The sequence below is a fragment of the Suricata suricatta genome, chromosome X (assembly GCF_006229205.1).
Source record: "Suricata suricatta isolate VVHF042 chromosome X, meerkat_22Aug2017_6uvM2_HiC, whole genome shotgun sequence".
Taxonomy (NCBI): Eukaryota; Metazoa; Chordata; class Mammalia; order Carnivora; family Herpestidae; genus Suricata; species Suricata suricatta.
Window position 1 is genome coordinate 28,322,661 of NC_043717.1, and position 17,878 is coordinate 28,340,538.

General features: G+C 37.5%; 1 protein-coding gene across 1 annotated transcript in view; it reads right to left on the bottom strand.

Moving 5' to 3' along the window:
* Positions 1-17,878, bottom strand: part of TMEM47 (transmembrane protein 47) — a 29,903-nt gene that overhangs the window by 11,100 nt on the left and 925 nt on the right. Inside the window, exon 2 of the mRNA XM_029929638.1 lies at positions 3,195-3,335. Within this exon, the coding sequence (XP_029785498.1) occupies positions 3,195-3,335 (141 nt within the window). The remainder of the gene's footprint in view (positions 1-3,194; positions 3,336-17,878) is intronic.

Below are 17,878 nucleotides of genomic sequence, written 5' to 3' on the forward strand. Positions count from 1 at the left end.
TTACTTTTTTGGCCTCTTTTTGGTCTAAGCTTTGTGCTCACATGAAATTTACTGTTTCGTAAACTGCAGAGAGAGAAATGGTTTAAGAAAAATTGAATTATAGTTAGCTAGTTGTTTACATACTTGTTTTCCCTGTCAAATTGTAAGCCACACACCTTAGTCATCTTGCCATCATTGATTCAACTATCTATTGAGCACCTTTTTGGACCAGGCATAGCACACAGTACTGACTGAATTACGTAGTGCTGTGTAGAGATGTTTCCAAGTGGTAGTGCTATGCAGGTTGTGATTTTACGTACTGCATGTTTCAGCAGAAGAAAAGATTATTTCTTTGCTGAGACAGATAACATGATCTGTGTGTGAACACCAAGATAAGGCTTGGTATTATTTGAAAAAAAAAACATTTTGGGAAAAGGGGAGAAACATAGATCATTTTCAAGTAGATCAAAATGAGCAAAAAGGGAAAGGGCCCCAAATACACATTTACAAAGAATCACTAAGCAGAATTGCAAGTGAGACAAGCCAACCAATAGAATAAGTACATTTACTATGAAGCAAGCAAAATCAACAGCCATGATTTTAGCTAGCATTGTTTCAAGCAGGCAAAGTTCTCAAATTTGTTAATCTTCTACCCAAATCAATAATGGATTATTATGTATAATGAGTATCTTTTCCAGAAATCAGTTACAGGCAACTCTTTAATGGTTTCTCAGATGAGAGAGAGAGAGACCTTTTCATGACATGTTTCAAATCACCAGTAAGTTTTACCTTGCTTATGTGCAAAGTGAACACAAAACTAATGGTTATTTCAAAAAAAAAAAGCTTACATAAATGAACACAGTGTCAAAAGAGAATGAGTAAAATTAAATCTCAGCACATGTACATTTTTAAAATGTAGCAGTATGATGCCCACTTGGGGTCTCAGTGGGTAGAATATGAATATATGAATATTCCTATAAGGATTTCTTTCATTATTTTATAATTTACTGCTACTTGTAGTAGCTAGAGCTAAATGAAAATCTTTATTTTGACCAAGACCAGTACTTTTACCTTACATTCATTTACAGTATGTTTTCTGTTACAGCCAGTACTTATTTTCACATTTTCATAAATTTTGCTATACTTGGGAAAACATACAGAGCTTTTTAAGAAAGAAATAGAAGGCAAAACAAGAACTAGAAATTCCTAGTTATTTTTCTAAGCAGTTTATAATAGATGTTATCACAATGGATTTCTTATAGATTCTGCATATGATAGTCCGTGTAAGTTAAAGTCTAAATGAGAAGTAACTAGGTAGCACAATAATATTGCATATTCATAAGAAATGTCTATAGTACCTCTATACCTTCCTAAAATCAGAAATATTTGAGTATTCTAAGAATTATTCAAATCATAATTCCAGTTTTAAATAATGGTATATCACTTCAGAACAATTTGTCAAGACATTCTATTATGATTAATTATCAAATCACTACATTAATATATCCTAGTTGCAAAGACAAACTTACACTAAAATTAAAATATCTAAAGTTATTTCATTCTAAAAATAGAAAGAGCCATAATAAATCCATGAACCAAGAAATAAACTAGAGAAAAGTGATGGAATCCTTAGGGCAATTTTCATGTTTACCAAATGATTCACAATACAGATCTTTAGTACATGAGATCAACAAAACAATGATAGTATGGTCACTGCCTAAGACTTCAAAATATTTTTTGTAATAGCGTTTTCTACTGTATTAGAAAGTATCAGTCCTGCTACTTAGCTACTTTTATGGGTCTCTTAATACAATGTAGAGTCTATAATAGGCGCCTAATAAATAGCTGAATGAACAAGTCAGTAGCGAATGAGCCACGTTTAAAATTCATTAGCCAGGGGTGCCTGGGTGGTTCAGTCAGTTAAGCCTCCAACTTCGGCTCAGGTCAGATCTCACGTTCGTGGGTTTGAGCCCTGCATCAGGCTCTGACAGCTCAGAGCCTGGAGCCTGCTTCTGGTTCTGTGTCTCCTTGTCTCTCTGGCCCTCCCCCTCTCATGCTCTGTCTCTCTCTGTATCAAAAATAAATAAAACATTTAAAAAAATTTAAAAAAAAGTCAGTAGCCTCCGAGCCTGGCTCTGCTGGTAACAACTATGTAATCTTGAGCAAGTCACGTAAAAGATTTGAAGTAGCTGTTCTTCTAGATTCCTTCAGGCCTTTGGACCTTTGTTTTTATGACACCTACATTATGATCGGTCTTTGTGGGTATAAAAAAATGAGCAGAAACAGCAGGGGGCAGCAGAATACTTCTGATCTTACATTTTTAGATCAAACTACCCTTTAAATACAGAGATACTTCATCTTTAAACAGCTTTTAAAAAACTCTATCTAACAGTCTAGATGGTTCTGTCAGTGTCTTCATTATTGACAGTCATAGGGGCTTATTTTGCAGTGTTCAAATCAGATGTGACTGACAGGGTAGATTGAAGGCAACACAAGAGTATTTTAGTTTGAATCCAAAAGAACAATATATCCAAGGCTATTCTTACAAATGAAAATTAAAACACACAAAATAATGTGCTGGACTTTTAATCTTATAAACCTCCTTTCTAAATAGTTCCTTGATTTTGGCAAAACCTCCATCTTACCTTAGTAGATATTTTTATCCAAGCTGTGCTTCACAGAATGATGGTTGTTAAGTTAATGAATATGGCATTGACCTCATACAACTCAATTGTCTGATGGTTCAAGTTCTATATTATCATTTTTCATTACAGCTGTGTTTATTTCCAAACAGATTTATACCTTTAAGGCTATCTATATTGGAATATTTTTCAGTTTCACGTTAGAAAACAATAATGTTGCCTTAAGATCACCAAGGGGGCAGTAAAAAGACTGGGGAAAAAACTAAATGTGAAGACCACTGGTAAACACATCTGTGCAATTCGTAAGGCAATAGCCCTATCAAAAACTATTACTTATTCATGTTTTAGTTAGAAGTTTAGAAATTGCCACTGTGCTCTGTGAAATGCTTATTTAACACACTGAAAACTAATAATATGATAAACACTTAGCCAATTTACCTTAAAATATAACAAATGTCTCTCAATTTATATGTAATACAACAACCACATACTGCTTTTGCATGAAAAGGCAGGATGCGTAGAAAGGTTCAAGAAACTTTAATACCACTTGGAAAGTAATAAATATATATTTACCTGCTGCAAAAAGCATGACAGCAACAGGTCTATAGAAGCGCCTTCGAGATCCCACGCAGATAGAAATCAAACCCACCAGGAACGCAATAAGAATGATGGCAGCACCGCCCAAGAGTAAAGCCAGGGTAGCGATCTGCCAATCTGGAAAGAGAAGAAGAAAGATACTGCTTTTAAGCAGTCAGTCCTCAAAGAATCAACACATCTATGTTCACCTTGCTGCAGCTAAGTACATGTGAGCTTCCTGCGTGCTAAGCATACTCTGGGAATTGAAATTTTTTCCAACAGAAATTACTATAAATGTCCTTATTCAGAAAAGTCTATTATGCTAAGCTCAGCAGTGTTTTTAGAGCAGGGTTTGCCTTGCTTTCCAACGACTCTATTAAGCCTTCATGGTAAATTTGGTATCCTTTGCATAACCTATTTTGATTATTATTTTTTTTCTATTGAGCTATATAAAACTCACAAATTTTAAATATGAAAGTAGAGAACATGATGAAATTTTATATATATATATGTTCATACACCCATATAACCACCATCCAGATTAAGGTCTAGAACATTTCCATAACCATGGTTCCCTCATGCCCCTTTTCCTCCCTCTCCCGCCCCTGCCCCATCAATAATCACCTTGCTACCCAGGGACTAGTAATGGACATCTATACCTCAGATTCATCTTTGCCTGTTATGTAAATGGCATGAACTCTTTTGTGTCTGGCTTTTAAGTCTGTGATATTTATTTTTTCATGTTTATTTATTTTGAGAGCAGCACACATGCTAGGGGCATAATCAGGGAGAGGAGCAGGGAGAAGGGGGAGAGAATGGGGGGTAGAGACAGGGAGAGGGAGGGAGGGAGAGAGGGAGAGAAAGAGACAAAGACAGAGACAGAGACAGAGACAGAGAGAGAGAGAGAGAGAGAGAGAGAAGAGAGTGTGTGTGTGTCAGAGTCCCTATCAGGTTCTGTGCTACCAGCGCAGAGCCCAACACCGCTGTGGGGCTCATTCCCACAAACCTTGATATCATGACCTGAACTGCAATCAAGAGGTGGATACTCAACCATGAGCCACCCAGGCATCCCTGGGATATTGAGTTTGCGCCTGGCTTATATGTCTCTGACATCCACCCACCTCGTGTGGCAGTAATGCATTCTTTCACTCTTTTTTTCTGCCCTTTCCTGTAAATTACAGCCTGCCCTTTCTGTACAAAATCAACATAAAACAAACAAAAAAAAAAAAACAAAAAACAAACAAAAATCCCCACACACACCAAGTTTATATTTCCCTTTCTCTTCCTCCGTTTCTCTAAAACAACTCCCCCAGCAAACTGGCAGGAGAATTTGTCGGCTGTTTGTTTTTTTCCTCCTCTTTCATTTCATTCTAAGCTTACTGTGGTATTTGCCACAAGGATGGTTTGTGAAATTAAGTATTCCCAGGGAGCCAGAATGTACTCTAAATAGCTGCCAGGCTCCCTTCTTCACTCACGCATGGAAACAGCAAGCATACATTGACCACTTACTATGTACGAGTCTACATGGATACTTGGTCCCCCATGTGCTGAGTGAAAAGTAAACCTCACTGAAATGCATGTGTCATTGCTTATAAAGATGTAGAAATAGCCTGACAGAAAACTGGCCCATTTCCCATTCTACAGAAGAGTAGAATGTTCTCTAAGAAGAAGCAAAGTGAATATATGAAAGCACTATCCAGCTTAAGAAGCATCACAAAAAATGATACTGTGCCTAACATTCTTCAGTGGGGGTCCTTGGAAGTCTCGGGCTGCCTCTTCTGGCCTTCATTTAATATATGTGCAGAAAATGAAAACAGACTTTAATCCATGGTTAAGTTGTAATGGAATCTATCTAAAGTCAAAAACTCATGACATTTTGATACTGCGCTTTGAAATTATCCCCCGAAGAAGTTTCCAAAGTGCACACTTTACTACTGTAGGATAAGGGAGGTGCGGAGAAACCTACGATTCCCTAGAATTTTCACTTTTATTTATACTTGTATTCCTCCGCCTCAAGTGTCCTCTTCCATATCCTTTCCTTCTAGTAAGTTCTGGATTTATAACCAGCACTGAACTAGAACTCACAATGCATTCAGGATACAAATAAACAAGGGAAAAAGAGGGGGAAAAAATCCATACTTCTTAAAATATAAAGGTGGATCACAAGAAACTGGAGAGTATTTTTCAGCCATCTACTTGTAACAAAGACATAGAACTTCAAACAAAAGTATATCTGGCTTTCAACTAGAGTTTAAAAGGATAGCCATACTATGGCTTTTTTTGTTCCATAACAGCATGTAGCTTTGAATTTAAAAAGCCAAAAGAATAATCCTTACATTTGGAAGTCTCTAAATTTCTTTGAAAAAGTTTATACATAGTGCAATTATTTTACACTTTTACATAATAGAAACTGTCCTGAAAATGTTTGAGTTACAACTTCTGAAAAAGTAAAATTTTCACTGTATCAAAGTGTTTGGGGTACAACAAAAAATAAAATCCATCCATTCATCCATCAGATTCTTTAAAAGACCCTATGCTGAATATTTTCTAGTTAAACCATTATTTTTTTATAAAACATTATTATAACCATTAGTTTTATAAACTTTACCAACTTTCTCCAAATTACTTTAAATAAGAATTTTTCAAGAATTAATGTGAAGTCAAGATACAGGGGCGCCTGGGTTGCTCAGTCGGTTAAGCATCCAGCTTCAGCTCAGGTCATGATCTCACAGTTTGGTTTCTGGGCTAGAGCCCCGCGTCAGGCTCTGTGCTGACAGCTCAAAGCCTGGAGCCTGCTTCCGCTTCTGTATCTCCCTCCCTCTCTGACCCTCCCCTGCTCACACTGTCTCTCCAAAATAAAAAAACATTTTTTTTTAAAAATTAAGTCAAGGTACAACTATTCACTCATTTAAAAAATACCTTAAAAGATTGTTCTTCTGGTAAGCTCTTTCACACAGCCCAATACACATGTACAGAATGCCATTCATTTGACTGTTTTTCTACTTTTCACCCAAAATAAAAGAGGAAGTGATCTTGATCACTTTTCTCTACTTTAAATATCCTCAAAGAACAGCTATTTGCATTTTGTGAAAACAAACTAAGACAGAAAAAAATAGGCAAACTTCCCCTATAAAGAGCCAGACAGTAAGTATTTTCAGCTTTGCAGGTCAGGGTCTCTTGCAACTACTCAGTTTCCGCTGTGTGGTGTGAAAACAGCCAAAGCTGATATGGAAATGAACGAGCATGGCAGTGTCCCAGTAAAACTTGACCTACAAAAAGAGGTGGTGGGCTTGCTTTGACCCTTCAACTAAATTTTGCAGACCCCGGGTCTGTACTTGACATATCATTTATAAATGTTGAACTTTTTTCTAGGTAAAGGTCCTTCAGACAATAATTTTATGATGAAGTCAATTTGTTAAGTGACTAATATAGGAGTGCAAAATGATGCCTATGCAATTTAGCAAGAGAAAAATACAAAAGATCCTAATGTCATAAAATGTCGAATTTCCTGAAAATAGTCATTTATTTCATATGAGAAACCAATAATATGCAACAGAAGCCACCATGAGAATAACACTTATTAAAAGGGACTAGAACCTAATTAGGAAGGGAATCTCTTATAGCACAGGAAATAATTCTAAAAAGTAGGTAAATACAACTAGTTCTGATTTTCTTCTAGGTCCTATTTTTATTTTTAGTACCGATGGTTGTGGCTAATGAGAAAGTCATCCGAGACATAAAATCAAAGAGGCATATTACCAATATCATGCTGTAACATTGCTACCCTTCCCTTTGGTCCATAACCACTGATAATGCCTATTCAAACGGAGAAGCCATTGTATTTTACAAAAGACTAGAATTGGGCTATGTGTGCCACTGTCCCAGCCAGAGGCTTGTGCTGACACTGAAGTACTGAGGCTATATCTCTGGTACACAGTGCCATGTTTTGAGATTGTTGTCATTATATCCATTTGGAATGCTTCACTCAGGCAAGTTGCCCAGGACCAAAGCTTTAACTCGATGATCAGTTGAACATCAATCAGGAAGCTGAAAAAGTAGTTCAGTATGGCTACCATAGTCAGAAAGACCTAGGGCACTTTTCTCGGTTAAGCACTAGGTACTCTGGAGCTGAGAGCATGGTCTCTTTCAGTCAACAACTAGAATCCATTGTCCAAATATTAGGGCCTGCCTGCCCTACAGGTGAGCTGAGTCAGGGACTATGTAGATCGGCCTGATACCATTTCCTCTTTCTTGCTCAACACTAGAATATGGGGGATTTAAAAAGGGAAAAATAGTTTACCTATTAATGCCCATTAAAATAATATACGTTGGGCTTCATGTCTACCCATATATTTACTTATCTATCAAATGTAGATTTAATAAGATATGTACTACAGAACTTGAACAATCTTACAGTAACAGTACAATAAATGACCAGAAAACTTGTCTCTACTCGAAGAAGGTTGGCAGGTCACATATACTTGCTATCCCATATTCAGTGTTTTCAAAACAAATTAAAATGTCCTAAAATTGTCAGTTTTCAGCCCCATTTCTTCCCAAAAAATCATCTAAGTTCTCACAATTTGTTAATTTCTATGTCAGTCTTAGTTCCACAATTTTATAGCCCTCACAGCAGTTAGTCAGACGATGTGTTGAGAGTCCTTAGAGATTTATTACTCTCCATTAGTTTTACATATTTCTATAAATGATAAACTGACACTGCCGTGGAACAGTGAACACAAACCAGCTCCACGGAACATCAATGGCCGTGGTGCTATGTTACAAATTGCAGTGCTCTGCACAATTAAAACTGGTCATTGTTCACTGTCAGGCCAATTGATTTGAAATGTGAGTTTGGTTTCTATGATCTCCAAGGACAAGTGGTAACAAGTTTTGATGACAAAATATACCTCCTTGGTCCAGGAACGAGTAAAGACTCAAATGGGCTGAGAAGTATGATTCAAATCAAACCTAAAATGAGGATGCCGTAGTATACAGAGAGTATAGGTGTCCCCCTCATCAGAAAGTCAAAAGTAGCCTAAGCCTACGTCACAATGCCTCATCATTCGCCTCACTTCGTTTCATCATGTAGGCATTTTATCATCTCATAGCATCGCAGGGATGAGTATAGCACTGCGTTTACATAACTTTTGTTACAGTATATTGTTATACCTCTTCAGTTTTATAATCTTAGTTGTTGTTAATCTCTTACTGTGTCTAATTTAAAATTTAAACTATCACAGGTATGTGTGAATAGTAAAAAACAAAGTATATATAGGGTTCAGTACTACCCAGTTTCAGGCATCCACTAGGGGTCTTGGAACATATCTCCCACATATCTCTTGTGGGGGGAAACTACTATATTTTGGCCAAACTAACACAATGACACACAGAAGACACTGGAAGTGCACCTATGAAAGCCAACGCACAAGATACGCATGTGCTTCTCTAAAAGTGCTTTCTCTAACAGGAAAAAAAGGAAAAACATAATAGGAATGAATATATATAATGTTATACTTTCCCCTGAAGTTACAGAATAAAAATTGAGCAGCCCTTATGTCATAACATTGAGTCCAGCATTAATATGCAACTCAGGAACTAAATTCAAGTCCTCTTTCAAGGTATTTTTATTAGCTGGTGCCAGAGTTTCCAATGTCTATGAAGGCTTTAGTATTCTGCATAATTGTGTTGACTTACTTTACAGTCTAATACAAGAGACTGGTCTGAAATTGCAGCTGCATTATGAAAATTCTATGGGCCACATTATAATTGCCAAATTGGAGAATTCACATCTCTTTAGGGAATTCTGGTCATATCTACTACCTTTTTTCAATAAAGGCAAAATCTTAATGACAATACACCTTCCATATATTTGAACCAAGGTCAAATGCACCACACTAGTGCCTAAAGCTTTCCTCCACCTACCTTATTTCAAAACTTTAACCTGTCAAACATTACCTAATTTATTTACCTCTGTAGGTATTGTTTATAAGCTGAAATTAGTTTAGTTACACCCCGTCCATATATCCCTGAGCACACAATTGCACTTCTAGCCAAACATTTAAAGTTCTTTTCATTATATTGGTGAGAGCTCTGAAAGCAAACTCACTATTGCCAATTCCATTTTATCATTAGGTACTGGAAATACTGGGATGGTTTATACGTATTTAAGGGGAAAAAAGCTCCAGTTACAGAGTAACATGTCAACCCCAAATTCTTCAATATCTCCATTTCTTCACGGAAGGCTGTGTCTTTTTCGAACTAGCTCATCTCATTAGAAATGATGGCATTTAATTATTTCCATCAATTGTACTTTAAGGATTTATTTTGAGATTAATGCTATATACTCCTGAGTTGGAGTTCATATATATCCTCATATATGAAAAGTGAATCAAAATGGTGGTATTATTTTGTGTAAAAGGAAGGTAACTATTGACTTAACAGCCAGAGTATTTCCAGAGGTATCAAATGACATACTTGAATTTTTAGTCTCCATGAGGCAAATGAAGTAGAAAACCGAAAGCATTACTGAGGGAATTGAAACTTTGTTTTCTTGGCTAACTTACATTCTGACCTAAATCCGTCAGTGTTGCATTAATTTCCCACTATTCCATGAGATGTAGACACAAACATAGGTAGGAAAAGAAGAATTCCGATTCTCATTTCAATAATTAAAATGGCAATGTCTTTTCAAGCAATTAATACCAAATTTAATATTCTTGCCATGCAAACAAATGTTTAAAGCAAACAAGTATGTGTCTTTTACAAAATGACAATAGAGACACTGCCATGTGCCACACAAAGTGAAATGGAATATTAGAGAAGCACCTACTTGAGGTACCATGTCAATCAAGTTGCAATGATATAAATTAGAGTCCTACTCTTCAGGACAATTTATAGATTTAAAAAAAAGTCTCAAAAGTTCAGGGACAACCTGATTTTAAGCACATAAATGACCTTGGGTAACCACGCAAGTAAGTGATGCAACAATTTTAATAACCAAAGTGCAGGTCAATTTTGCCAAAATTCTGGTTGTCCAAAAGTGCCAGACAGGTTACTAATTTCCAATTTGCAACAGCTTCATTCAAGCCTTTTGAACTATTTTGTGTTGGTGTTAGAAGAATATGCATCTCTTTAACAAATAAAGGGTCCTTTTAGCTGCTTCACAGAATTCTGTCTTAGAAAATTTGGTGAAAATGCAATTTATCATCTAAATCCATAACATATGGGATCTTTCCCCCTAAACAAAACCATTATGTACAGTGCTTAGCAAAGATCCATTCTATTAAAGCATGTTTCAGAATTTAAATTAAAAAAACAAAAAACAAAACAAAACAAGCCATCACCACTAATGAATGCTGTTTCTTACCATGTTAGAAAGCTTTCATTAACATCTGATGGTAACTGGGGCGCCTGGGTGGCTCAGTCGGTTAAGCGTCCGGCTTTGGCTCAGGTCATGATCTCACAGTTCGTGGGTTTGAGCCCCGTGTCGGGCCCTGTGCTGACCGCTAGCTCAGAGCCTGGAGCCTGTCTTCAGATTCTGTGCCTCCCTCTCTCTCTGACCCTCCCCTAGTCATGCTGTCTGTCTGTCTGTCTGTCTCTCTCTCTCAAAAATGAATAAAAACATTTTTAAAAATTTAACATCTGATGGTAACTAATATTATCTAATAGGTACTGGTATTTCTCAATAGTAATTTCTCCTCATAGTATTTCCATAAAGTTGTGATGAGTTTGTTACACTAAACATTTTTCCTTCCCCACTCTTAGGAAAAAACCTAAGAAGTTTCAATTTTGCAATTTAGAATACTTGATTATCTGGAAAAGCAGGAAGAAAACCCGCACACAGAAGAGGAGTGGGTGACCTTCCTCTAAGCAACTAAAAATTTTCTGTGATGGGTTTAGAGTAGCTAATAATAAAAGGGTAGAAGGAATACAGCCAGTCACCCACGATACCCTCTTAGTAAATATGGAAGGGATAAAACTAGCAAGCTAGCAGATACCTGTCAGCAAACTTCAGATGAGATTTCTTCTATCCCTCTGCAGAAGTTGAACTTACATTTCCTCATTTACATAGTTTGTACATTTATATTATTTTTGTTAATTTGTTTAAAGGAAAGTGTTTCATTCGTCACCTTACCGTCACCACCTGGCACAGCGCAGGCATTGACTAGCTCACTGTGCCAGGATAATGCCTACTTCCTGCTGTTAAATCAATGACCATGGTTTAATGAAGTTAACTCCTTGGGTATGTGTGAGAAGTTAGGAAAGTCACTTAGTCGTGCCAGGAATGGACACCAGGTTGCACTTTGAAGAACTTTTGGTTTACAGACCTTGAAACATCAGACAATAAAACATCCTTTGATGGAAATTTGAGTTCTTTGTGGGTGTCCCTTTTTACACATTTGAGGATATATCATATCACTCAGGGGCCCTAACTTCTATGTTTAAACATCTTCTTACTAATAAACATATATTTTGAAAAGAGAGTTGATAGGTGACATTATGTTGAAACATGGCTCATTAAACTATCATTTAAAATCCTCCCAAAGTTAATAAGCTGGTAGTGACAAAAATGATCTCCGAGATACTTTTTCTTTGTGCCCTGGGAACCACGGAGGGCTCATTTTTATAGGTTTTCTGTCTTGTCTTTTTTTTTTTTTTTAAAGGGAGTCTTTGGTGCCAAAAGCACGAAGACTACAACAGAATAGAAAAGTGATGGTGTCTTAAAATCCCACACAAATATAGAAGCAAAAAAGGACAAGGAAAGGTGTTCGTGTCTAATTTTCAAGGGACATGATCCAATACTTTGAAAAGACTGGTGGGGCGCCTGGGTGGCTCAGTCGGTTAAGCGTCCGACTTCGGCTCAGGTCATGATCTCACGGTTCATGGGTTCGAGCCCCGCATCAGGCTCTGTGCTGACAGCTAGCTCAGAGCCTGGAGCCTGTCTTCAGATTCTGTGTCTCCCCTCTCTGCTGTTTATGCTCTTGTCTCCCCCCACTGCTTATGCTCTTGTGTGTGTGTGTGTGTGTGTGTCTCTGTCTCAAAATAAATAAACGTTAATAAAAAATAAAGTATCCTATCATGGTGAAATTTAAAGAAAAATGTTTTAGGACTAGTCACGCCAACAATGTAAATTTAATGATAATAAACATCCAAAACTTAATAGACTTATCAATATATGAGTCTATTTGAAAACCTTAAATTCTTTGTGAAATCAAATCTTAGACGATAAATAATCTTATAAAAAGTAGACATCTAGGGGTGCCTGGGTGGCTTAGTTGGTTGAGCAACCAACTCTTGATTATAGTTCAGGTCATGATCTCACAGTTCGTGAGCTCCGAGCCTAGAGCCTACTTTGGATTTTGTGTCTTCCTCTCTTTCTCTGCCCCTCCCCTGCTTATACTCTGTCTCTCAAAAATAAATAAACATCAAAAAAAAGGTCTTAGGAATTCTGAAATTGTTTCTACCCCAAATGTGCTATGATTCTACAATTCAGTATATGGGCAATTATCAGGAAAAGAATTATTTTATTAAAACAAGGGAAAAACAAACAAAAACCAATTCTGCAACTCCAATACCTTTCCAGCACTATAAAACTTGGCTCCTGTCTTCAATTTTAACATTTTAGTGTACATGTACAAAGCATCTATGTCATTAGATTCATACAAAACTTTGTTTTAAAAACCTGAAATTTTGGGGCATCTGGGTGGCTCAATCAGTTAAGCGTCTGACTTCGGCTCAGGTCATGATCTCACACTTCATGAGTTAGAACCCCACTGACAGCTGAGAGCCTAGAACCTGCTTCAGGTTCTGTGTCCCCCTCGCTCTGGCCCACCACTGCTTGTATTCTGTCTCTCTCTCTGGCTTTCAAACATGAATAAACATTAAAAAAAAACCTAAAACTTTATCAATACAAATAAGATGATTGTTGTTTTATACCACTAACTTTTGGGGTGGTTTGTTTCCCAGCAATAGTAACTGTTACTCTCTTGGGAAAAAAAAATGTCTCTACCACTGATCAAAAACTTGGTAAACTTATAAAATGCCTGGTCTCTTCAGTAACATCTAGGGATAACATTAGCTACCTTGCAAATTTACTGCAACACTGGGAATAATGGAGATGTCTGCCCTGTAACAGGACTGACAAAACAGGTAGCTATTAGAAAATAGTTGTGTGATCACGATCTACCTAGAGGACTGTTACAGCCTTGGCAATCCACAGCAAAATTCAAAATCAAACTAACAGCATATGTCACTACTCAATGCAAAGATAGTTTACCTTTTAAGTAGGAGTGGCCCTCAAGTATCCAAAAAATAAATCTGCAATATTTAAGTTTGTTTTTCTGAATACATAATAAGGAAGAAACACAACCCTAATGAGCAGGTGCTTATATCTATTTAATCTTAAAGACAACCCATTTGAAGACATTAAATTGTATCAGTGCACATGACTGACTGGTCAAGTGGCCAAGTTCGGGGCATTTGAATCCAAAGCTTTATATATTCTCCACAACACTACTCTGCCCTCCCACAGGATTAAGTTATAATTTAGCACTGTTCATAGATCAATTTACAGTGGTATTCAGGTGACATATTCCAGGGAGCTATTTTGAAGCATCTACAATCCTTTTCACTAATATATCTAGTGGTACTGGATGTATCTATGGTCTGGCTAAGTGGTCTTACTATTAACAGAAACTTAAATTCCTAGAACATATTCCTGACAGCAGGCAAAATCTATTGCTTGAGATATGCTTTTGTTCGTTTTGCTTTTATTGTTAAATGGTTTATGAAAGGCACGGCTTCTCACACACCCATCAAATCCCTTTGCTGACAAAGACTGATCTAAATGGATCCCTGGAGGTTACAATCATTCTGTAAATGTGAGCAAAAGAGGAATTATATCTGCCCACAAATTAAAACATCCTTTGTAAAAGTCAATCTTGGGAGCTTGAAAAGCTTAGGAGATGTTAAAAGAAAATCATCATGAAGATCATGAAAGAAGTGACACCTGGTTTTCTCCAGTTTATTGAGAAAGTTTTGGTGCAGAGTGCTACTCTTTGTATACTTTTCTACTCATCTATGCTGTACAGGTTAAGTGAAACTGCACTTGTTCTACCTAAGTACTTTTCCATAAAGCCAGAAGAATATCTAACCATCGTGACCTCCAAGCTTGAGGAGCTATTTGTAAATAAGCATCAATACCAACTCATAGCAAGCAACAAGCTGAACCTTTCCTGGGGTACATCACATTTTGAGGTTTCCCAATAAAATTCTCTTTCCCAATGAAGGAACGTATGGATTCACACTATGCACGGATGATATATATCTGAATTCAGCATCACTATACCTCAGATTTTCTAAGATTTGCAGGTGTTTAGGTAGTTTGGTTTATCTTAAACTACCACCTAATATGGGTTTTCTTATACTGCTTTTAAAGTAAAATTTTATACTGCAGTTTTAAGAAAAGGAGCTACATATACAGCACTCTTAAGAGAACCTCTTGTCAACTGAAAATAATAATATTCACCTGTTATTAGCACGGGTGTACTGCCATTTCAAAACTGCCAGTGACTCACGTTACAAATGTAGCTATTTTTAGGACAGTGCACAATGATGTTAACAATATTCCTTGAAAAAGGCACTAACTGATCAAGAATTTCATGGATGAAAAGGATGGAAAGATTTTGTAGCTGGAAAGATGGATAAATGCACTTGTTATATCCTAAAATCACTGTTAGTAAAATGTGTTCATTTGGCCATCTGCACGTCCTTGCTTTTTGCTTAGTCAATAAATCACACAGACATCAAAAAAAAAAGCAATCTGCTTTATATCAAATAGCTATACATATTTATAAATTTTCAAAAAGAAACCTAAAACCACCCTAGAGGTTACACAGTTCGTGTGATGTAGAGTTTAGGGCATCAGCACTGCAAGCACTTGGATTTGCACTAAGGATTCTTTTGTACATGGCTGTGGCTGTGAAACCCTAACAGCTGTATTCTAAACCAAAGTTATCAAAACTAAATGTGACTAGGCAAAAGCCACAAATATGACTGCCATTTAAAAAACATAGGATTAAAGATTTGTTAAAAGACTGCCAAAATCAGTAGCGGGGAAAACTATACTTAGAAATTCTGTGGCCGGCGTGTGAGTACTACCTATTCTAAACTTCCTAACAAGCCTACTTTATTATTATTTGTTTCCACCACGAATGACAATCCCTTAGCCTGTCGTCTCATCTGTCCTTTTGGAAAACTTATAGCTTTAGAGGACTACCTGGACTGTCCCCCCCACCCCATACACTGAACTGGGGCACCAGAGAAAAGCATTACAGTTGACTGACACAGGATTACTGGTTCCTACTAGAAATGCTGACGCAGCCTTCCATAGACCAGCACACAAAAGGCATGTTTCTGCTTTTGCTTAAAACCATAAAATGAGTATAAGCAGCAAATACCGCATATCTGGTACCAAAATTAAAACGCAGCTTTAAAAATAACAGCTAAGGGGAAAGTTTCCGTAGGAACTGGGCCTAAGTACGACATACTGTCGTCAGTAGAAACATTCCTGAAATTTCCCTTCTGTAAATACAAGCTCGCCTCTTCATAGCAGTTTTATTAATTCTAATTAAGACAAAGGTTTTTAATTAAGCCCTGAAGATGCTGGTGAAGGGCCTTCGGTAAAATTGTCCTTGGTGGTTCCTCCCAAGGTAATTTATTTCAAGAAACAATGAAGTGGATCTCTTAAAACCTTCAGAGAAGACATTTCCCTCCCTGCTTTCTGCTACTCCACACAGCAAACAGACTAAGCTGCCTGCCCTTTGGAATAGGCAAGAAAATTGCTTGTTTCAATTCAAGCTTCCCTCTTCATTTCAAAACATTTGTGGATAGAGCGTTCAAGTTCACAGAACATTTTAAGAAAGCACATTTTGTCAAGTGGAGAGATAGAGCAATTTTCCGTATTTTGTTTCCTTTTCTCCTGCACCCCCCACCCACCCCCTTGGAGAGGAAAAATGAACTGCACACAAAACCATCTCTATGCCTCCCACCTCATTTGCTCACCAACTATACTTTTTCTGGGATGAAAACTATTTTAAGCAAAATAAAACTGAAGCTAATTTTCAGAAACCCAAATAGAAATAAATGCTGTGGTGTGAATTTCAAGAGGGTATAATAACGGTATTGGGGGGGGGCGGGGGCGGCAGCAACAGAACCTGCCTCCAATTTCTACCTTGTAGACAGACTTCTTATCACGACGTTGGCATTAAGCTTGTGTCTCCCTATTTCCTCGCCTAGAGAGGGGAAAAAGCTGAGATAAGTGGGTATGGAGGCAATTAAGTGAAGATTAGCAAACACTGCATACTGCTCAACAAACTAGAGCTGGCTTCTCCCCATTCCCCACATTCCTGGCCAAGAGAAAAGGGTACGGGTCTGAAAAGAAAATAGGAGTAGAAGCTAGTTTCTCTAACCTATTTGAAAAGTCTTCATGCAGTCAGGGGGCTATTATTTCAGGAGACAGGAGAAAGGGGCAAAAGATTCACGTTGCTAAGGAGACATGCTGAAGCTGGCATTCCTACATAAATTTCCATTTCTATTGGAGAGGGGAAAGAAAAGATATTTTCTCCAAAGTTTATTTGGATCTCCTGGTTACTGGAGAAAGGCATTTTACCAATTTATTTTATCTTTCGTTGTAAACAGCCAACCCTGAAAGAATTAAATGTTGACCTCCTGCTGCCAACCAGACCCCTCCACAGTGAATTAAGCAACAAAGAGAAACCCATCAATGGGAATTTTGAAGTAAAATCAAAGAAAAAGCCTTTTGTAAATAGAAAATAAAATTTATGGAAGAAACTTAACCAAGTGAACTAATCTTTCCTAAAACAAGAAACCAAAGACAAAAGTGAATCGGATTTGTGTGGCATTTATGCTATTTCAACTTTCTTGGAACTTGAAACGTTTCCAGGAAAGCTTCATAAATAGTCCCAGAGAAGACAAACAGTCACGAATGAATTTAATCAGTTTCTTAGGGGTGCGTGTGGGTAAGTGGGTAAAATCACGGTCAGGTCCTCTGCTTTTATTACCCTTTCTCTGCACTGATATCAGCAGCTGAAGAATCAAGATTAGCGAGGAAAAAAGGGTTTGCTGCAAGATATCGGAAGTTGGTAGATTTCTGCTCACGGTATAACTGGGGCTCAGGGGAAGGCAAATAGGGGTCAAGGAGAGTAAATTCCCCCTGGGGCTGGGTAACCCCAGTGATTACCTTTTTCTCCACCCCGCACCCCATCCATTTGAGGCTTCCAATACTAGCTGAATAAGCCACAACTTTCCAGGCAGCTGTGAGTAAGTAGCTCATGGAGAAGAAAAAGAAAGGTCTGGAGGAGAGACGAGGTGTTTGTAGAGGAAGAAAAAGAAGAGCAACTCACAACCAACGACCTGTCACCAAAAAAGGAAAGGAAATTACGCCTGTCTTCCAACTCTCCACATCCCTCAAAAATTTAAGGAAATAAAACCCAAACCGAAAGAAACTCCTTGGGGAAAACCCAGACAAAGTGGAGTAGAGCTGGCAGAAACGTGGGCACGAAGAGGTAAACTCAGGCAAATTCCTCCTTGAGAGCAGAGGGAGAATAGAGTGGGGAAGGGCGAGCAGAGAACCCACAACGTCTCCGTGGAGTTGGGGC